This window comes from Corvus cornix, chromosome 6 (assembly GCF_000738735.6).
Source record: "Corvus cornix cornix isolate S_Up_H32 chromosome 6, ASM73873v5, whole genome shotgun sequence".
Lineage (NCBI taxonomy): Eukaryota > Metazoa > Chordata > Aves > Passeriformes > Corvidae > Corvus > Corvus cornix.
This window is the reverse complement of record NC_046336.1, coordinates 12,647,826-12,666,829: the sequence shown is the minus strand read 5'-3', so window position 1 is coordinate 12,666,829 and position 19,004 is coordinate 12,647,826. Positions and strand designations below refer to the sequence as shown.

Here is a 19,004-nt window from a genome sequence, read left to right as displayed (position 1 = left end):
ACCACCGTGCTGGGCGAGAGAGCCCTCGCCAAAATGCAAAGCATCGAGCCCGGCAGTACCAGCACGGGAGCCGAGCTAGTGGGGAGGGCCGGTCCCGATAAGGATACGGAGTGCAAGGAGGAACTGCTGAAAGGTTACAGCTCTGAGAGCTTAGAGCAGAGCAGCGCCATTCCCGATGCCAAGGACAAGATGCCGGGCAGGCAGCGCCGTTTCACGGGTGACTCGGGCATAGAAGTCTGCGTATGCAACCGGGGTCATCATGAGGACGACCTCAAGGAGTTTGACGGGCTCATTGATGATGCTCTGGATGGGCCCCTGGACTTCTGTGACAGCTGCAGCGGCCGTCCCCACGGGGATGAGGAGGAAGGGCTTTTCAGTGCCACAGAGGAGCAGCACCGCGAACACGGCCACCACCACCTGCCCCGGCAGCCGGTGTGTGTACTCTTGAACACAATAAATGAGCAGGACTCTCCAAACTCTTGTACCAATAACTCCCCCAGCTAAGGCGGCAGAGTGGAAGGGAGAATCGGGGGAAAAAAACAAATAAAAATGGAATAAGAGGATTAAAACTTTAACAGGAGAAAAAGGTGATACAATGGGGGTTTTTTTCTTTATTTTTCTTTCTCCCCTCCAATATAATATGGGGACTAGTCCTCGAAGGCCCGGCTTGTGGGAGATGGGTCACTCTGGGTTTTGTTAATCGTATCTGCCCTGCTCCATGGAGCAGGGACTGATGTTTCTCAATGAGACCTTCTAAAAAACGGAATTTTTCTAATGGTGATTTTGGTGATGGTTATTATGAGTTTGTTGGTTTTAGTTTTCTGAAACACTGCTTTATCTTGCAATCAGTAAAACTCAGCAAATCTCACCCTGGGAGGATACCAGATCACCATAAGGCTTCAACCTCCAGGTGTCTTCCCAGAAGCGAGCAGCTTCTGACAGTGCCGGCAGTCAGTAGCCCAAGAGTTCTGGTTTGATATAGTGCTCTTGAGGCATTGGGGATTTCTTTCCATCTTTTTTCATTTGGTTTTTTTGTTTGTTGTTTTGTTTTGTTTTTTTTTTGGTTTTTTTTTTTTCTTTCCTGATGTTAAGTTTTCCCGAAGCTGATAGATGCCCAGACACATCAGCCCTATAATCTCTGGTGCTTCAGTGTTTAAGACAGCAGGTAGGAAATGTCCCACTTGAAGCTGGTGACTGAAGGACCAGTTTCTTCTAGAAGGAGTTTTAGTCTACCTTAGGCAGTTTGAAAAGAGGGGGTTTGCAGAAATTTGCCTTTATGTGTCATTTTTAAAGACAAGTGTGTTCCTTCAATGCCTCCAAGAGCACAGTTAGCAGTAGAATCCAGGCAGCTGGGCTGCCTTCCAAGTACTGTGGTCTCCGAATGACCTTTTCCCGGTGTGCTGCAAAAGGGCTTGGCTTTATTTTTGTCCTTTTTTGCACCCCGATAGCAGCACACTGGAGTTCAGATGACAAAAGAACAGGGCTCTCCTTGGCCAGTGTGCCTTCAAGCTTCAGCGATGCATGTTGAACAAATGGTGACGAGAGCTCCGTCCATTGCGAAAGGGATGATTTACCATGTAGATGTGGAAGACCTGTGCAGTATTTTTTTTTAATCCAAAAGTTTGGTGCGATTCTAATAATGACCACTTAAAGAAATGAATGTCTGTTTTCTTTCTCTTTCTTTTCTTTTTTTTTTTTTTTTATGGTGGCAACTGGCTACTGTATAATGTCTGTGAGCGTGTGTGTGTGACTGCAATCCATGCATGCGAGTTCTACTGGTAATACGAAAACCTGCTGTAAGACTGCAAGAAAATTTACTGTAGCTTTGCTTTAATAAACAGTAGAGATTTTTGTTAGTAACAACCTGAAGGAAGAAAAAAAGAAAAAAGAAAAAAAAAAGGAAGAGCTGAAACTAACATTCCCTAGAGTGCTCGTGTGGAAGAGAGCACAGTTCAGACTGTGTAACTTGTTCTCGGGATTTCTCCCCGTCCCTTTTATAATTATGGTCATCCAGATCATTACTGTTATGGGGAAAAAAACATTGAAACCTGAACTCGGACATACTGAGATCTGATTAATTGAAAACCAAAATCAGTTTTAAATAAGGTGGAAACCAAAATATAATGCCTTTTCTGATAACTTGTCCATGTGTATTTGTATCATTCTGTGAGCTAAGAACAAGATTTGTCTTCAGTTTGTGGGTTTGTTTTGTTGTTCTCCCTGGAGGTGTGCTGGCACTGTGCTGGCTGCAGAGCAAGGGAAGTGGTGCTTATGCCAGCGTTTTACCTGCACGTTTGAGGGGAGCACTTTGACCTTGCAGGGTTTGGAAGAATCTCACTCCTTTGCCCATCACAGCCTTTCTCTTCCCTCAGAACAGCTGATAAAGACAGCTCTTCAGTTTGTGTCTTAGGGTGCTCTTAACAATGAAAGACTTTGATTTGGATTCAAGAGACCTCATTCCTGGATGTCTGGAGCCTGGATACCTGGGTGAGGGGTAACAGAGAGGCTGTGCATGCCCCAGAGCCTGGCTACCTGGGGACCGGTCACTTCTAGCTGTGTACACTGACCACATGTGTCTTCTGAGAAGAGAATTAAAGATCCCCAGAGCCACCCCCAGGAATTCTGTACATACTGGCACCTGGTTTTGTTCCTCGCACCACAGAGGAAGCTAAAAAAGCACATCAGTCTGTAAAGAATGGGGTTTACTGCTGTAAATCCTGGGGATGGCCCTGTGCCAGTGGGCGACCTTTGCCAACATTTCTGTTGGCGTAAGACAGAAATCTCCATATTTGCTTTCCAGCCATCCCACTAAGGGCAGGGGAATCCTCTGGATATGGAGGTAAGTACCCGTAAGCCAAGCTGATGTTTCTAATTTTAAAAAGTCAGGAAGAAGCAGCTGTGTGCCTCTTTTATGACTCCTGGAGGTTTTTTGGGCATTTAGAGACCATAAAGAAATAAATGGGGCACCAACCATGTCTGTTCAGCTCACAAGTGCCTGAGGAGCAGCACTGTTAATGGCTTTCAGTTCTTTAGGATTTTAGACCTGCAGCCAAGGGGCAGCTGGTATGGGGAGAAGGAGTGGTGCAGGGCAGGACATGGGGCAGGTGAGCTCCTTGGAACATACCCAGCTGCTGCCTCTTCAGGCAGGCAGAGGACTCCCAAAGCTCCAGCTTTGGAGCTTTAGAAGGGTGCTCGATCCTCACATGTATCCCTGTGTAGGAAGCCAGCATGGCCCAGAGAATGCACACTGTAAAATGCTGGAGGTGTGAGGACATGGGCAGATGTGCATCTCCAACACTGGAGCACCAAAACCCACCCATTCCCAGCTATAAGGGGTGTTTTTTGGGAGTCATCGTTTCAAAACTGAGTTGCAATAATGCAGCAGGTTTGACAGCAAATTAGTGTCAACCTACTGCTCGGTGTTCTGCTTTACAATGTGCTCTAGGTGTGGCTGCCAGTACTCCTTGCAGTCTGTTTTTGTTGGAATCCGTGGCAGTGCGGAGCTACTTACAGGGAATGTTTTTGGCCACCGAAGCTGGCTCCGGGGCAAGGACCCCGCAGGTCTCCTGGTGGGCTGGGGTTGTGTTGCCTGGGGACAGGTGAAGGGCACAGTGTGGTGGCTCAGCAAGTGTCCCCGGGCACAACGGGGGCTCCTGGGATCTGTGGATACTGCAGCATCTCCTTGGTGTTCCCAAGGGACTTTTCAGCTCTCCGTCGTGTGGGAGCACTGGTGTGATCTTCCTGCCGCATATCACTGCATGTTTATACAACCTTACATAAACATTGCATGTGGATGGGTGTTGGCTGAAGATGGAGAAGGAGGGAATTGTGTCCTGATGCTTGCTGGTAGCCTGCTCTCAGAGCTTTGCCTGCCTAACTGGAGGCTAAGGAAAGTCGAGGTGCAGTTAAGCCTCTTTGTTACACAGTCATCAAAAGCTTCCTGGGGCAGGAAGCCTGGAGAGAAGCAAAATGAGCAGGCTCCACTGCCGGCATGAGGCTGTTCCGCCGAGCGATGGGAGCTTTGGGCTCCCTGCGCCCCCCTCGCCACTCGGGGACGTGAGTCAGTGGTGAGAGCCGGGGCTGCGTTCGCTTCCTGCTCTGCACAGCCCGGGCTCCCACAGCCGTATCTCCTCTGGTTCTCTGCATTCCCTGGCTGGGCTCATCCCAGCCTGATCTGCTCCCGGCAGCTTGGCAGGTAGCTGGAGCACAGTCCAGCTCCGGTGAATAAACTCCTTTGCTGTCCTGAATGAGTGGTTCTCCAAGACTGCTGCTCCCCCTCCCCACCCTACCCCCCCACCACCTAAACCACATCCCAGGGAGGTTTTGTCCCTGATTTCTTTTTTCTTCTTTGGTTTATATAAGAAAAGCCTGGACCAGGCCGGGAGTGGGGGGCAGACAGACAGCCCCTGGCTCAGGGAAGCCCCACAGCAATCCCACAGTGGGCAGCCTGGGAAGGCCAGGATGAGCTGCCTCTTCGTCAGAGCTGGTTCCCCCTATCCTTGCAGCACAGATCTGTTTTTATCAGATGGGACGGGTGCCCGCAGCGGGGCCGTCGCGACGGTGGTGCAAGCACTGCAGTCTGTGCCGGGGGGTCACAGGCTGCCGGCTTCTTTCTCGACTTGTTTTCAGCCGGCAAACAGCTGTGTCCTGAGGTCTGTGCTTACTCAGCTCTCCTGGCACCATGCCCGCTGCAGAGCTCGCAGGTATTCCAAGCGTCTCCTGTTCCTCCTGGGCTGGCCCTCACTCTCCGGCACAGTCCAGGGTCCGCCGGTGCCTGATGCAAAAAGAAGCCTCTCAAACTTGGAGGGCTTCTGAGCTGAGCCCTGTGGCACAGCTGGGTCAGCCAAGTGCTGTGGGGGTGGCTGTGCCCCCCAAAATGAGTTTGTGCGAGGGAAAGGCTCAGTCTTGCTCTGCCCCGTGCCCTCAGCATGCTGCACATCTGCTTCATGGTGTACCCAAGAAATAGTGTGGGAACAGCCATGAATGAAAAAGCTTCGTTCTTTGCATTGTCACCAATTCCTGCCTTGCAGACCCCCTTTGCCTCAGGGAGCTGGAGCCAGTGGCCCAGGTGAAGCTTTCTGGTGGAGTCAGGGGTTTGGGCACAGCAGCACAGCCCCGAAGCAGCTGTCAGGATAGAAATACCAGCTGGATGATTCAGCAGTGCCTCTGCCTGCTCCCAGAGCAGGGAGCAGCCGTGCCGGGGGCTGTTTACCAGCTCACAAAGTGCCAGGCAGCTGGTTCTGCGCACTGAATTCCCCCAGCTGCATCTTCTCCCGGTGGGGTGGGTGGGGGGCAAGACACCCTACAGCAGGGCCAAGCTTGGGGTGCTGGGATTTGCAGCATGTGCTGGTTTCCCAGCCTAGGACAGCACATGCCAGCCCTGGCAAATGGGGAAGATAGAACGCAAGCAGCTGTGGCTGGAGGCATTCTCCAGGTTAGAAACATCCTTGGTTCAAAGGTCCCCATTTCTGCCCCAAGGTGAACACTGGCTTTTAGCACTTGTGTGAGTGCCTCGGCAAACAGCAAGGCGTTGGCCCCGTGTTGATTCTGGCAAGGAGAAAATCCCTTCCCGTACCAAGAGCAAAATCAAATGCCTTGGCAAAGGGGCACAAATGTGCTGGAGGTCCTGTTGATGCTCTGGAGGCATCCCGATGCTGCAGGAGACTGTAGTGGAGCCTCCCTGCCAGTGGGTGCTGCCAGTGACAGGATCTGGGGCAGAGGAAGGACCAGGCTGGCACAGAGGTGCCAATCCTCAGGGAAGCCTAGAGCATCATGTTTAGACAGGTTTTCCCAAAGCCCGTTCTGAGTCCCATCCCCCTTCACCCATCCAGCTTCAGTGTGCCCTAGCAGAAGTGGAGGGCTTGCAAACCAAGTGGCACCCCTGGTGTGATGGAAACAGGCAGGGAAGCAGGAAGGTGTGTGGGGCTCAGCCCTTAGGAGCCATCAGAGACTCCATGCAGCAGCAGTAGGGCTGAGCTCCTGCTGTGTGCTCCCTCTGCCCAGCTTCTGGTGGGTCAGCTGCTCAAATCAGCCAAAGGCTTGCCCTTGGGGCAGGAATGTGCATGGCAGTTTTACCTCCAGCTCCTCCCTACCACACTGAAACCCCCAGGAAAATGGACTGGGAGAAGGGAGGATGATCCCAGTGCTGTGCCAGACTGCAAACGCATTGCCTTCATCATCATCCTTGTCCCACAGGCTGACAGGACCCATTTGGCATCGGATGCTGGTGTTGAAAGGCCTGCATGAAAGCCAGGTTCTGGGGGTTTGAAAGAACTCAAACACACTGAGCAGGAAGTTCAGTGGTGGGGAAGTTTATGCCTGTTTTCCTGCCTGCTAACAAGAGAAAGAGCAGGGGGAAAATGAGGGGGTGTGCAGGGCTGGGATGTCACATTGTGCTGGGGCTTTGTGGGGCTTTCCCCTCTGCCTTGGCTGCTTTCCCTCCAGGGGCCCTGAGCCATAGCTGTGCAGCTATTCAGTTAAATATTAAGAGGTCAAGTAATAGAGAACCAGAAACCTAATTACACGCTGCCCTCCATGGCACAGTACTTTTTGGTGAAAGCAAAGCAAACACGGCCCCTTGCGTTATGGGAAGGTTGTGCTGCTGCTGGAGTGATGGCCAAATTCCAGGCAGACAGTGAGTGCTCAGGACAGTGAGCAGGCAGGAGCTTCCATGCTGCTGCAGAGAGGCCACAGCCTCCCAGCTCAGCCCAGTGCTGACAGCAAGTTGTGGGGCCACCATACATCTCCCACCAAACCCTGCCCGCCATCTCCTGCCCAAAAAATTGCTGGAGCCATGCTGTGTTGGGAATAGCTTTATCTGGATAACCCCCCATCCATGGGGCAGCCTCTGTGGTCCCACCTCCCACCCCCCACTGCCCGGGATCCTGGGCTCCTCCCCATCACTAGGCTGCTCTCCAGGCTTCCCTCAGCCTGGCCTTCACCTGAAACTTCTGCACCTGCAGCACGACACCAAACTTGCCCTCCAGTGAGGGCAGGAGCTGGTCCTCAGGGCACTCGAGTGTGAACCTCTGCAGCACCCAGGCCAGGAAGAGGAAGAGCTCCATCTTGGCCAGGACTTTACCCAGGCAGACACGGATTCCGGCTCCAAAGGGGAGGTAGCTGGGTGAGGGCGAATGGATGTGCTGGCCCCGCTCATCCAGGAAGCGGCCTGCAAGGGGAAGAAGCATCACTGGCATCAGCAGGGATCAATCCCTTCTGCCCGAGACCTGCCCGAGTTCATCACACGTGTGTCCCTCGCGGGAGATGCAGGAGCAGGGAGGTGCGAGTGCCCCAGACAGGAGCATGATCCAACCTCCCAGCACCAAGCGTCCCCCAGGGCTCAGCCTCTCCTGCTGCACCCACCCTGCCATCCCCTGGCCCAGGAGAGGATGGGGATCACACAACCCACCAGGATTGAACTCCTCAGGCTTGTCCCACTCCTTCTCATCGTGGTGCACAGACCAGAGGTTGATGATGACCCTGGCACCCTTGGGGATGGAGTATTCCCCAATGCTGCAAAGAGGACACAGAGTGAGGCAGTCGCTCCCTCCCCGCAGTCTCTGCCCACGACCTGGATGTGCCCCAGGGGGATCTCACCTGGTGTCGGCAAGGGACACATGTGGGATGAGCAGGGGGGACACGGGCCGGATGCGCAGCACTTCACTGATGGTGGCCTCCAGGTAGGGCAGCAGCGGGCGGTCGCTGAGGTGGGGGTGACGCACCAGGCCGATCTTGTGGTCCATTTCCTCCTGGATCTTCCTCTGGACCTGGGAGGGGAGCAAAGACCGGTGTGGGAGCCCAGGGAGCAGGGTGCCCTGTGCATAGTGGGGTACACCCAGCATCATCAGCATGTCCTGTCATGTTGTGTGGGGCAGAAGTAAAGTGCCCATAGCCTGATCTTGCTTATCTGCAGAGCCTGATTTCTCTTTTGAGCCTTCCCCAAAGCTCCCCATGACATCCCTGGTGCTGAAGGGAACCTAGGCCCCCCGCTGTGGGGTGCAGAGCCTACCTCAGGGTAGTGGAGCAGGTAGAGCACAGCCCATTTGAGCACAGTCGTGGTGGTCTCCACACCAGCCCCAAAGATGTCCCCCACTGTCATGAGGAGGTGGTCGTCAGTCAGCTCCAGCCCTGGCTCTGGGGGGCTGCTGTTCTCAGCACTGAGCCTCACTTGCAGGAGGGCATCCATGAGGTCCTTCACGGTGTCTCTGCAGAAAGCTTCCTGCAGAGGAACATGAATCAGCCAGGCTGTCCTGGGCACAGTGCTCACCGCCCCAGCTCCAGCATCTCCCTGTCCTGGCCCTTCTGGCACCTTGTGTTCAGTGAATTTCTGCTGGAGCAGCTGGTCCCGGACATGGAGGCATTTCTTTAGCAGGGCCAGGTCCTTGTTGGGAAATATCTGAGGGAGAAAAGCTGCATTACAACAGACTACAGCTCAGCCCAGCCCAGCTCCTGCAGGCCCCCAGGCAGTCACTCTGTGCCCACCAGTGTACTGGCTCCTGTGGGTCACCAGGGCAGGGACCCTCCTAACTCAGGAGGGCTCCTACAGGACACATCCCAGCTCCTTCCTCTCATCTGAGGTGAGAGGAATGGGCAGTGCCCACGTCCCTGCTCACCTGGAGCCAGGGGAAGATGTCCACCAAGCTCTCCTTGGCCACAGTGTCCACGATTCCCTGGCTGTACTCCAGCATGGCCTCAAACTCAGGGTCCCCACGCCGGTACGAGGAGTTAAAGCAGAGGGAGCAGACCACGTTGGTGACGGCCCGTGTGAGCTCGGGGGCCATGTCCAGGGCCGTGTCCTGCGCAGCGCTGAGCGTCTCACACAGGGATGCAGCCTCCCGGCAGACTGGGGCGGAGGAGAGGCAGCCAGGGGGTGATCAGGGGGTGATGAGGGAGTGATGATTAAGCCAAGGGGGTGAAAGGGGCAGCTGGGGGGTGGAAGGAGGGGTCCCCTGCTCATTCAGGATGTGCAGCCTGCAGAGGGCACCCCCCAGACAGGGCTGGGCCCTGAGGGGCTGGGATGGGCAGAAGGGACAATGCTGGGTGGAGGAGCAGAGAGAATGGAGATGTGCAAGGATGTCCTCCTGGGTGGAGCGGGGAGCTGCTGGCTCCATGCCTCAGTTTCCCCATCTGTGAGTGAGGGGAACTAAAGTTCAGGGTGGAAAACACAGGGAGAGGTGTTGGTAAAGTACAGGGGATAGAAGGAGAGGAACAGAGCCCCTGCCTGGCAAGCTGAGGGGATAGCGGGGGGCATGGGCTGAGCCGGAATCTTCCCTTGGTTCACAGGGAATCAGGGCACTTAAGAAGAAAAAGTCCTGCGTGGGAGGGAACCAGAGCTGGGAGGGAGCCTGGGGCTGGTGGGAGGCACTTACTGATCCTCTCGAGGGCGAGGGAGCCCTCCCCGAACATCGAGAGGGCAGTGTGCACCAGCTTGCGCTGGAACTTCCAGAGGGGTCCGTAGCTGGCGAAGGCGATGTCCTTGCCCCCCCGGGACAGCAGGTCCGTGGTCACCTGAGGGACAGGCAGTCCCAGGGTCACCCCGCTGCTGGGGAGCCCCGCGGGGGACGGATGATCATCTCACCCCATCCCAGGGATGGTCCGGGGGGCTGGGGGTTAGTGCAGGCAGGCAAAGCACAGGACATGAGCTTTGCCTTCCCCCTGCCAAGGACTGATAAAGAGGTTTGGGGACAGATGCGAAGGTTAGGAGCTCTAGGATGCCCAGGGAATTTAAGGGGTGCAGGGAGCCTGGTGGTACCTGAACCCACATCCCCGTGCCCAGGGATGCAGCCAGCTGCAGGAAAAACAGGCACCCTTGGGATGGCGGATGACAGGGCTTGCCCTGGAGAACAGGGTATGGAGGGGCTGCCCTGGCCCTGGCTTGCTGCGCGCAGGATGGGGAGGGGACACGGACCCTGCTGCGTGCCAGTGTCTTTCTTGGGAGCGTCCCTCGCCTCACCCCACGCCACAGTGGGAAGGGGTCCCCAAACCTGCTGCCGACTCACGGTGCGGGGCCGTCCGGCGAAGTCTTTGCCCTTCTTGAGCAGCACCTCCCTGGCGTGCCGATAGCTGTTCACCACCACCACGTAGTGGGAGCCCATCCAGAGGGCGTAGAGGCTGCCGTAGTGCCCCTGCAGGCGCCACAGCCGCAGGTGGAGCTGGGGGTGCCCGGCCAGGTGCAGCAGGCTCCCCACCAGCGGCAGGGCCGGCAGGCTCCGCGGGCGCCCCAGACCTGTCGCCGTGGCCATTGCCAGGGAGTCCCGCCGGCGCGCCAGCCGCCAGGTGCAGAGCAGGGCCAGGGCCAGCAGCAGGGCACCCAGCAGCGGCATGGCGGGGCCGGCTGCGGGGCTGCGGCGCGCGGGGGGCCCTTATAGCGGCTGCGGGGTCGTCGCCTTGACTCTGAGGCGGGCTCGGCTCCTTATCGGGGGGACAAGGAGGGGGGAGCCGGGCGCTGGGCCCGTGGCCAGCTCTGCAGCTGTGGGCACATGGCGGGGGGCGAGGGCAGCGGGGCCACGGCCACCCTGGGTGGCCATGGGGGAGCTCCTTCCAGTGCGCTGGGGGCCAGGGGATGCCCAGGGTCGGATCCGTCCTTGGGGTTCCGTCCCCAGGGCCCTGTGGTGGGCCAGGAGTGTGGGGACAGCTGAGCCCTCGAGGTCTGTCCTGGGTGCCATGAGCAGAGCTGGGGGAATCTGGTGGGGCACTGGAATCCATACCCAGCCTGGGAGCGCCTCGACAGACCCGGGAGGGAATGGGCAGCACTAGAAATGCTGAGAAGCCCTGAGCATCTCTGATCATCAGCTCTTGTCAGTGCTGGGGAGACACAGGTAGCACTTGACACTGCTGGGCAGCCCTCGGCAGTGCTGGTGAGCGCTGGTCAGCCCCTGACACCATTGGTCAGCCCTGGGCAGTAGAGGGGAAGCACTGGCCAGCGCTGAGAAATCCTGGTCAGAGCTCGTCAGTGCTGGTCAGCCCTGGGCAGTGCTGAGAAACCCTGGTCAGCGCTGGTCAGCCTTGGTCTGTGCTTGTCAGCCCTGGTCAGTGCTGGGCAGCCTGTGGGTGTCTGTGCCTGAGGTGATGAGGTGTCCTGGGGGAGTCCTTTGGGAACAGAAGCCACTCCCGGCAGGGTTCCCGACCACCGCGAGCTCTGTGCCTTCACGACCCTTCAGGCCCCCGGCGCTCGCCGTAGCGGTTCCCGAGGTAGGCGGGGCGGGGGCCGGGCGGGGTAAGATGGCGGCAGGGGGCGCGGCGGACGCCCAGGCGCGCTTTGGGCACTCGGTGAAGGGGCTTTTGACCGAGAAGGTGACGAGCTGCGGCACCGATGTGATCGCTCTCACTAAGCAGGTGCTGAAGGGCTCCCGCAGCGCCGAGGTGAGCGGCGGGTGCCGGCGGGCGGCCGGTTACAGGGCCGGAGCGGAGCGGGGTGCTGGGAGCGGGGCGGGCGGCGCAATGCGCGCTGGGAGCTGTAGTCCGAGGAGGGAACACATTCTCGTGTCTGGGTAGGGACGGGGACAGCGGGACCGGGATGCGGGCACGGCTGGGCAGCGCCTCGGGACTCCGGCGGTGGCAGGCGGGAGGGTGACTGCCAGCTCTCCAGGGTGACAGGTGGGAGCGGTGCCTCAGGCGCTCCCGATGGAGTGCTCTCACGGCACCGCGGTGATCCCCGCACGGTGTCACCCCGAGTATCACCCTGCCAGCCGTCACGGGGGCCTCGGGAAACGCAAAGCTGCAGCGTCTCAGCCTGGTCTGTGCGTTTGTCTTCTAGCTCCTGGGTCAAGCTGCGAGAAACATGGTGATGCAAGAAGATGCCATATTGCACTCGGAAGATGTAAGCTGTGTTCTTCTGCTCTAGCAGCAGTGTTTCTAGGGACAGGAGGAGAGGAGGGTGGTAAGAACAGTTTGCAGCCGTGCTACTGGAGCCCTGGAGTGAAATACATGACTTCAGGCAGCAAGGCTGGTGGCCAGAATAATTTAGTGCTTCCTCAAACCCAGTGCTGCTGGACTCCGAGTGTCCTGCAGCCTGGCCAGCCCTCAAGCTATGCCCTCTCTGACAGAAAGCTCGAGGGACTGTGGGCTGAAACAGAACACTTGTGTCTCTGCCTATCACTGAAAAGGAGACGGAAGTGTGTCACTGCTGACAGACACTGACGGGGGTGTTTTGGAGTCAGTGCAGCAATACAGTGGTGGCTGTGCTGGAGGAACTCCCCGGGCCATTAGGACAGCTTGCACTGGGATTTCTGTAGACATTAATTCTTTTTTTTATTCTCCACAGAGTTTAAGAAAAATGGCCATAATAACTACTCATCTACAGTACCAGTAAGTAGGGGACACCAGTAAGTAGGCATTCGCTCTTGGGGGCTGAGTGGATCCCTCAGTCCTTCTCTGTTCTCCTTAAAGACTTTGCATGGAGCTGGCTCAGACTGATCCCTCTTTTTCAGTTCTTCAAAGCTGAGCAGGCCCTGGAGGTGGAGTTTTCCAGCCCTCCTCAGGCTGTTTCGGGGTGGGAGCTGAGTGTTTGCCATGCACTGTGTCTCCCATGAGTGTGTATGATGCACCTGGGACCAAGAAGGAGAAGCCAGTGCTGCTTCTGAACCCCAGGACTTAATCCAAAAACACCCTGGAGTTTTGGCCTCTTGAGCCCTTGTTCAACATAACATAAACCGTGACTGAGATTTTGTTTTTCTAATGCTCTTTTTGTCTCTCCTTTTCTTACCTAGGCAAGAAGCAATTCAAAAGAAGTGAGTTCTAGGAGGACCTGGGGAACATGCGTGGGGGTGCAAAGGGGAAGGTGATGGAGTTGGATGGGGGAAAGCAGAGTGGGAAGGTTTTTGCAGCTGCCTTTGAGGCAGATGCTGGCCCAGCAGGATAATGCTTCAATAGTGTGAAGAGATGGGAATTTGAGCAAAGAGATGGGATTCATACCGAAGCTTCCTTCTGTTTCACTGATGTGATAGCACCTCTGAGGCTGCTTGTGGTCGAGATGAGGGTGGTGGGAGCAGAGCTGTGTACAGTAGGGTGTGCAAAGTGAGGTTTGCCTTGTGGGGACACAGAGGGGGTAGAGGGTACTCCAGGGTTTCTCTTTGCTGTAGTGGCAGTACTAGAGCTGCTCTGGTCCCTCGGGCACAGGTAGCACAGCACAGTCTGGGAGCAGATCTCACTGTGAATCTCCTCTTGCTTGGTGCCCAGCGTGGAGCGCTCGTCAAACCTGCAGGACCAGCTGAGTCACTTGCTGAAATGAAGGGGAGCTGAAGGCAGGACATCCTGACTGGCGCTGAGGGAGTGAAGTGTCCTCTCCCCTCCGGGGCTCAGAACTATGTCTGGATGATGCTGGATGTCAGCTGGGATATGTGCAGAGTCTGTGTTTGTGGGCACATGGCCCCCTCTCGTGAGCCTGCATCCACACCTCTGCTCTGGAATGCTCACCTGTGCATCCAGACCTGGCTGAAACAAACTTCCTGAAGCTTTGCTCCTCCCAACAATTCCTTTGTCCGCTTACTTCCCGTGTAGCGTGAGGTGCTCAGCCCACACCAGCACCCCTGGCAAGAAAAGCAGAGTTGAGGCATGGCATTTAAATGCAGGTGCCTGCAGTTTGCCACTGGTCTGTATTTAGCCACAGAGGTGGCACAGAGTGCAGTTTATTTAGGGCATTTTAATCAGTGTGGGCTGCAAGTGCCTGGGTGGATGAGAGGTGCTTCAGTGTAGGCTGAAGTGCCGGTCCCAGCACAGAATTTCTGAAACCAGGAATCTGGGCACACGTATCTGCCAGTGGCCTAGCTGGATGTAGTTTGGCCATCATCCTCCTAAGTGGTTATCTTATTTTCCACTCTGCCAGAGTTTGGAACATCATCCCTTTGCCAGTCCATGTGTGCTGCGTTCGGCCTTCAACTGCATTCCTTTTCCTGGGCTGCTGCTCCAGCTCTTGATGGAGCAGCCTTGGCTGTGGTGTGTGTTCGTATCTGGTTGGGAATGTATCCAAAGGCCCATCCAGGAATCAGGCAGGAGAGCATCACGAGCTGGTGTGCTCAGTTCTACACTGCTCTGTTGAAGACCAGTGACCTGTTCACATCCAGGCCCAACTATAAATACTGTGTCTTGTTTTTGGTAAGTCACTTATCTGGAGCACTTGGAGTGCACGGGAAGCACTTGTTTCCCTGAGTGTGCTTTTCAGCAGCTGATAGGAGCAGGCAGGCTGAGAGCTGACATTGGCCTGCCGCATTCCTGTTGGAATACTGCTGGAGTCTGGCTCCTGTGCTGCAGAGCCTCCTCCTGGGCTAGATTTCACCATCCCTGTCAGTATTTTTGCCTTGGTTGACATTCTGACCCCAGCTTTGCAGGTGCACTTTGGGAATGAGAGTTTTCCCTGCGACTTTCTTGCTGGGAATAAAAGCTGTCCTGAACACCACCAAACTGCAGCAGTCTGTCCTGGATTCCGTTGCTGGCGGTCCCTGTGCATCGAGAGACTGTTTGGGATGGTGGGTCTCTGCCCCCCAGGGTCCCCCATTCTGCTTCAGCTCCGAGGGCTTTGCAGAGGCAGTGTGACCTTGTCGCAGGTGGCTTGTCCCTTCCAAGGTCCTGTCCTCTGCAGAGGCTACAGCAGTCCTGTGGCATTAAACCTGCCCCTTTGGGGCAAGCAGGGACAGGGCTGCACCGTGGAGGTGCAGAGTTGTTGGGGAACAGGCAGCAGGGTGGGTTTTGGGGGTGTGGGTGCATCAAGAACCATGAATGACGGCAGCGTGCCCACCACGGGAGCAGGGCCAGCAGCCCTTGCTGTGCCTGTGCGCCTGCGGGGCTGGGTGCCAGGGGCCTGGGCAGGCGGGAGCCGGTGTCAGGGCGGAATCCAGGCCCGGGCAGCACAGGATGCCGGGACAGCACAGGGTATCGGGGAGGAGCGAGGCCCAGTCTGGGCAGAGTCCACCTGAGGCGCTGCAGCTGGAGGCAGTAAGGCAGCCCAGGGCTTCTGTGGGGAGTGCTGGGGCTGCCCTCGGGTCCAAGGGCTCTCTGCAAAGCGGGGGAGGGGGGATTTACCCTACAGGGATGTTTTGGGGGCTCATCTCTCAAGGGCAGCTGGGACTGGGGTTTTTTTGGGGTGGGGGGGCGGTCTCTGTTCTGCTGGGGGAGAGCAAAAAGTGGGGAAGAGGGGGATTCAGAGCTCTTCGGAGGACCTGGTGTGGTGCCCACCTCTGTGGTGTCAGCCCCACATTCTCTTTGTAGTGGCAACTCCCTGCGGAGAGCAGATCCACCAGGACGTGCAGGTGAGGGGTGCAGATGGGGACTGGCAGAGGGATGGGGCAGTTGAGCAGGGTGTGTGTGCCTGGGCTGTGCCAGGGTTCCTGATGCTGCCAGAGGATAATGCTTGTTTCGGGGCCCAGACAAAAATGTCAGGTGCAGTTGGCAGCTCTGCTCCTGTTGCGCACAGGGATGGGGGGCTGAGCAACCCGGCATCTCCCTGCCCTTGTTCCCTGCACCCTTCTCGGCCAGAAAAATGGTGGCTGCAGCATGCAAAGTTACTGCAAATGGGAATTAAATTCCCTCCTGCACAAACACATCTGTGCATGTGAGCAAAGGGAGCTGGGGAGGATGGGGACAACGGGATGCCTGATCTTGGCATAGTTTTTGGCTGAGTGGAAATGAGAGTGCCAGTGCCAGAGGACATGCGGGCATGTGCAGGCTGAGTGCAGGCATGGGCCCCATGTTTTGGAGCACGGGGAGCTTGCAGGGCATGGCTTGCCACAGTTTAGTGGCCTCTGTCCTTCCCATCTCAGGATTACTATGGCAAAGAGCTGCAGAAGTCAGAGGACCTCAAAACCAATGCGTGCACCACCTCAGCCAGGCCCCTTCCCAAGGCAGTGAGAGATGCTCTGGAGCGTGTCCATGAGGAGGTGGTGGCCAGGTAAACCCCAGGGTCTCTCCTCCTGCATCCCCATGGGCTGCAGCCCCTTCTCGGCTGTGCCATGGGCCACCTCCACCCTGCTCAGCTCTGCATCCACCCAGGTACTACGGCTGTGGTCTGGTGATCCCTGAGTGCCTGTCGTCGTGCTGGATCCTGGACCTGGGCAGCGGCAGTGGCAGGGACTGCTACCTGCTGAGCCAGCTGGTTGGGGAGCAGGGCCACGTCACCGGGATAGATATGACCGAGGGCCAAGTACGGCACAGATCTGGGGCTCCCCCTCATCCTCCCAGCAACCCCCCCACACTGTTCCCTTCCTCCTGCCAGGTTGAGGTGGCAAAGAAGCACATCGCCTACCACATGGATAAGTTTGGCTACCGGAAGCCAAACGTGGAGTTTGTCCATGGTTACATGGAGAAGCTGGGTGATGCCGGGCTGGCTGATGAGAGCTACGATATTGTCATGTAGGTGCCGTGCAGGGCACAGTCACCCCCAGTCCTGCTGCTTCCTGGGGCTGTGGGCTGGGTCTGCATCCCAATGTGTCACCTGCTTCAGAAGCACGTGTTAGGAAAAGGGAAATCCCACGCCAGAGTCTGGGCTAGAGTCTGGGAGTATAAACTGCGCTTTTCATGGTCAAATTGGTGTTTCCAAGTCCTGTGTGAAGTGATGGGACACACAGCAGCTGGTGGATGTGCAGCAGCTGGTGGTGTTAAGTGTGCAAGAGGCTGCAAATAAGCCTTGGTCTCCTCCTCCACAGTTCCAACTGCGTGATCAACCTTGCCCCTGACAAGAGTGCTGTGCTGCGGGAGGCCTTCCGTGTGTTGAAGGTGATGGTGGGAAGCTTGGGGTGGCCCTGTTGTTGGGGTGCCACTGAGAAGCAGCAAATGGGATCCAGCAAGGCAGGGGTGCAGGATGGGGTCAGAGGAGGGTGTCTCGGCAGAGGGTCCCAAGCAGGGTAGGATATGGGGATTCCCAATTCTCCCTGCCCCTTTTGTCCCTTTGCTTCTTGAGGTCTCCCTTCACTCCTTGCTGCCTTCCAGCCTGGGGGAGAGATGTACTTCAGTGACATTTATGCCAGCCAGCGCCTGAGCGAGACCGTCCGGAGGCACCGGGTGCTGTGGGGTGCGTAGGGCTGTGGGATGGGGGTGACATGGCATGGGGGGACTGGACCTTTGCCTCTATCCCCCATGTCTGTGGTCTCATGCCAGGAGAATGCCTGGCAGGAGCCCTGTACTGGAGAGACCTGTACAGCATTGCTGAGGAGGTGGGGTTCAGCCCCCCATGCCTGGTCACCGCCAGCCCCATCACCATTGGCAACAAGGAGCTGGAGGGCATTGTCGGTGAGGATCCAGCCAAGCAGTGTCAGCTCTGGGCAGCTGTGGGGAGCTCTGCTGGGATCCCAACCCAGGTGTTCGGTGCCCAACCCACCACCCTCTCCCTTGTAGGTGACTGCCGCTTTGTTTCTGCAACTTTCCGCCTGTTCAAGGTGCCGGGTGGCACCCAGGCTGGGCCAGGACAGGTCATCTACAAAGGCAGGATCATGGGGCACGAGCGAGAGCTGGTGTTTGATGCCAACTTCACCTTCAAGGTGAGGGGAGACGTGCAGGGAAGGGTTAAAGCCAATGAAGCTGCTACTCAGCAGCATCCTCTGTGATCTGGGGGGCAAGCTTTGGTGGAGGGGGTGGTGGGTGGGAGCAGAGGGGCTGTGTAAACCCAGGGGAGTGCAAATGGGCGGGAAAGGGAGACAGATACATGCGCTGCATTGTGGTAAAGGTAGAAGCAGGACATCCATGGTGGCTTCCTAGAAGCTTGGGTTTTGCGGGTGTTTCTTCAGGTTTTGGGCCAAGATGTGCCCCTGCTTTCACTCTCCCTATCATCTGGCTGGGTGGCTGGAGCCCCTGGGACATATATCCAGGACCCCAGGCCTGTGACCATTCCTCTGCCCCCAGGAAGGAGAGGTGGTGGACGTGGATGCTGAGATGGCTGCAATCTTGCAGAGCTCCAGGTTTGCAGAGGAGTTCCTGATCCGAGCTGGCGGGGCCAATGCCGCAGCACTGCAGGGCTGCTGTCGCAAGGGAGTGAAGGTTGGCAGAAGGCAGCTCTGTGGCTGGGCTAAGGAATTGGGACATGGGTGTCCCATGCCATCAGAGTTGCTCTGGGGTATCAGAGGGGCTGTGGCATGATACCATGACACCTGAGTCCTTCTGAGCTGGGCAGGAGCTCATGGGACACCAAGAATGGTGCCTGGTGCCTGAGTTGGGACAAAGTGTACCCCTACCCAAGCTGGAGTTCTCCAAAGGGGGGTCTTCTCTAACCACTGCAACATATCCATGGAGACTGGTGAGGCTGACAGCTGGACTTCCCTGAGGTTTCCCAAGGGGAGTCATCCTTCTCCTGACGGCATGGCTGTGCACAGCCTGCCCCAGGGAGCTGATGGCCCATCCTCACAGTTCTTTCCTGCCCATTGCTCTCGCGGCTGCTGATGGAAGAGCAGGCTGGCCCTGGCTGCCAACCCTGACCCTGCAGCACAAAGCATTCTATCTGCTGGAAGCCTCTCCCTTCTCCTTGGTGGTCCCTCCGGCCTGTAGATGGGCCAGGAGAGACAAGGGAGATAACACCCTGCAGCTGCATATCCCTGAAATACAGCCTTGTACTTAGGAAGGGGAGATTTTCTCAGATCTCTGTCCAAGGAGGCATTTCTCAGATAAAAGAAGAGCCAAAGTCCCAGACAAGCTCTTGGCTTATTCCTCGCCGCAGGGAAAAGCAGCTGGGGTGACTCAGGAGCTGCCCCCCATGATAGCTAAGGAGGGTCTGCTTGGGTTGCTCTGCTGGCAGGGATTGAACCAGGGGCAAATGCCACTTTCTCAGGTGCCTCTTGCTTCCCACTGGCCTGATCCTTCCCTGGGTTTTTCCCTGCCCTCCAGGAGAAGATCCGTGATCCCTTCCAGCTGCTGGAGCGGCTGACAGCCCCAGGTCCTGCCTGCTGTCCTGGTGGCACCTGTGGTCCCCCAGGGTGCTGCTGAGTGGCGAGTGGTGCCTCCACACCGTTGGAAGCCGGTGGGGTGAGAGGACTTGGCCCCAGTGACGTCTTCTACCTGAGAGCAAATAAATGTCTGAGCTCAAAGGC

The 19,004-nt window shown here is 56.9% G+C and overlaps 4 protein-coding genes across 9 annotated transcripts in view; 3 read left to right on the top strand and 1 right to left on the bottom strand.

Moving 5' to 3' along the window:
* Window positions 1-2,193, top strand: part of WBP1L (WW domain binding protein 1 like) — a 59,310-nt gene extending 57,117 nt beyond the window's left edge. The window contains 1 exon segment of the mRNA XM_039554085.1: window positions 1-2,193. Within this exon segment, the coding sequence (XP_039410019.1) occupies window positions 1-504 (504 nt within the window). The 3' untranslated portion in view covers window positions 505-2,193.
* A 4,604-nt stretch (window positions 2,194-6,797) lies between these two features.
* On the bottom strand, window positions 6,798-10,349 carry LOC104695563 (steroid 17-alpha-hydroxylase/17,20 lyase). Of its 2 annotated transcripts, none has more exons than XM_019291611.2 (8): window positions 9,984-10,349; window positions 9,369-9,507; window positions 8,613-8,842; window positions 8,309-8,395; window positions 8,009-8,218; window positions 7,597-7,766; window positions 7,409-7,512; window positions 6,798-7,168 (listed from the first exon to the last, which is right to left on the bottom strand). In XM_019291611.2, exons 1-8 carry the CDS (start codon window positions 10,320-10,322, stop codon window positions 6,903-6,905), a joined length of 1,545 nt encoding a protein of 514 aa, XP_019147156.2. In that variant the 5' UTR covers window positions 10,323-10,349; the 3' UTR covers window positions 6,798-6,902. The 2 variants fall into 2 exon arrangements, with proteins under 2 accessions (XP_019147156.2, XP_020439413.2); XM_020583824.2 differs by having other exon boundaries at window positions 9,999-10,349.
* An 841-nt stretch (window positions 10,350-11,190) lies between these two features.
* Window positions 11,191-14,397, top strand: BORCS7 (BLOC-1 related complex subunit 7). Of its 3 annotated transcripts, none has more exons than XM_039554264.1 (5): window positions 11,194-11,361; window positions 11,756-11,818; window positions 12,263-12,306; window positions 12,708-12,728; window positions 13,117-13,269. In XM_039554264.1, exons 1-5 carry the CDS (start codon window positions 11,221-11,223, stop codon window positions 13,118-13,120), a joined length of 273 nt encoding a protein of 90 aa, XP_039410198.1. In that variant the 5' UTR covers window positions 11,194-11,220; the 3' UTR covers window positions 13,121-13,269. The 3 variants fall into 3 exon arrangements, with proteins under 3 accessions (XP_039410197.1, XP_039410198.1, XP_039410196.1); XM_039554262.1 differs by having other exon boundaries at window positions 11,196-11,361; window positions 13,177-14,397; XM_039554263.1 differs by lacking the exons at window positions 12,708-12,728; window positions 13,117-13,269 and adding an exon at window positions 12,429-12,676 and having other exon boundaries at window positions 11,191-11,361.
* Window positions 14,398-14,697: 300 nt separating this feature from the next.
* AS3MT (arsenite methyltransferase) lies at window positions 14,698-19,004 on the top strand. 3 transcript variants are annotated; one of them, XM_039554261.1, is made up of 11 exons: window positions 14,698-14,956; window positions 15,202-15,242; window positions 15,753-15,880; window positions 15,982-16,132; window positions 16,205-16,341; window positions 16,635-16,704; window positions 16,918-16,999; window positions 17,086-17,217; window positions 17,323-17,465; window positions 17,827-17,961; window positions 18,802-19,004. In XM_039554261.1, the coding sequence occupies exons 1-11, from the start codon at window positions 14,713-14,715 to the stop codon at window positions 18,898-18,900; spliced, it is 1,362 nt and encodes a 453-aa protein (XP_039410195.1). In that variant the 5' UTR covers window positions 14,698-14,712; the 3' UTR covers window positions 18,901-19,004. The 3 variants fall into 3 exon arrangements, with proteins under 3 accessions (XP_039410195.1, XP_019149509.2, XP_010407779.2); XM_010409477.4 differs by having other exon boundaries at window positions 14,863-14,928; XM_019293964.3 differs by lacking the exon at window positions 15,202-15,242 and having other exon boundaries at window positions 14,698-14,928.

Excerpts from the sequence above, each read along its gene's own strand:
- BORCS7 (XM_039554262.1), top strand. The coding sequence starts at position 11,221 with ATGGCGGCAGGGGGCGCGGCGGACGCCCAGGCGCGCTTTGGGCACTCG. Across the intron at positions 11,362-11,755 it reads AGGGCTCCCGCAGCGCCGAG|CTCCTGGGTCAAGCTGCGAG; the intron begins GTGAGCGGCGGG and ends TTTGTCTTCTAG. Across the intron at positions 12,307-12,707 it reads ACTACTCATCTACAGTACCA|GCAAGAAGCAATTCAAAAGA; the intron begins GTAAGTAGGGGA and ends TTTCTTACCTAG.
- LOC104695563 (XM_019291611.2), bottom strand. The coding sequence starts at position 10,322 with ATGCCGCTGCTGGGTGCCCTGCTGCTGGCCCTGGCCCTGCTCTGCACC. Across the intron at positions 9,508-9,983 it reads GCACCGTGAGTCGGCAGCAG|GTGACCACGGACCTGCTGTC; the intron begins GTTTGGGGACCC and ends CCTGTCCCTCAG. Across the intron at positions 7,767-8,008 it reads ACCTGCTCCACTACCCTGAG|GTCCAGAGGAAGATCCAGGA; the intron begins GTAGGCTCTGCA and ends CTCCCCTCCCAG.
- AS3MT (XM_039554261.1), top strand. The coding sequence starts at position 14,713 with ATGACGGCAGCGTGCCCACCACGGGAGCAGGGCCAGCAGCCCTTGCTG. Across the intron at positions 15,881-15,981 it reads CATGAGGAGGTGGTGGCCAG|GTACTACGGCTGTGGTCTGG; the intron begins GTAAACCCCAGG and ends GCATCCACCCAG. Across the intron at positions 17,218-17,322 it reads GGAGCTGGAGGGCATTGTCG|GTGACTGCCGCTTTGTTTCT; the intron begins GTGAGGATCCAG and ends TCTCCCTTGTAG.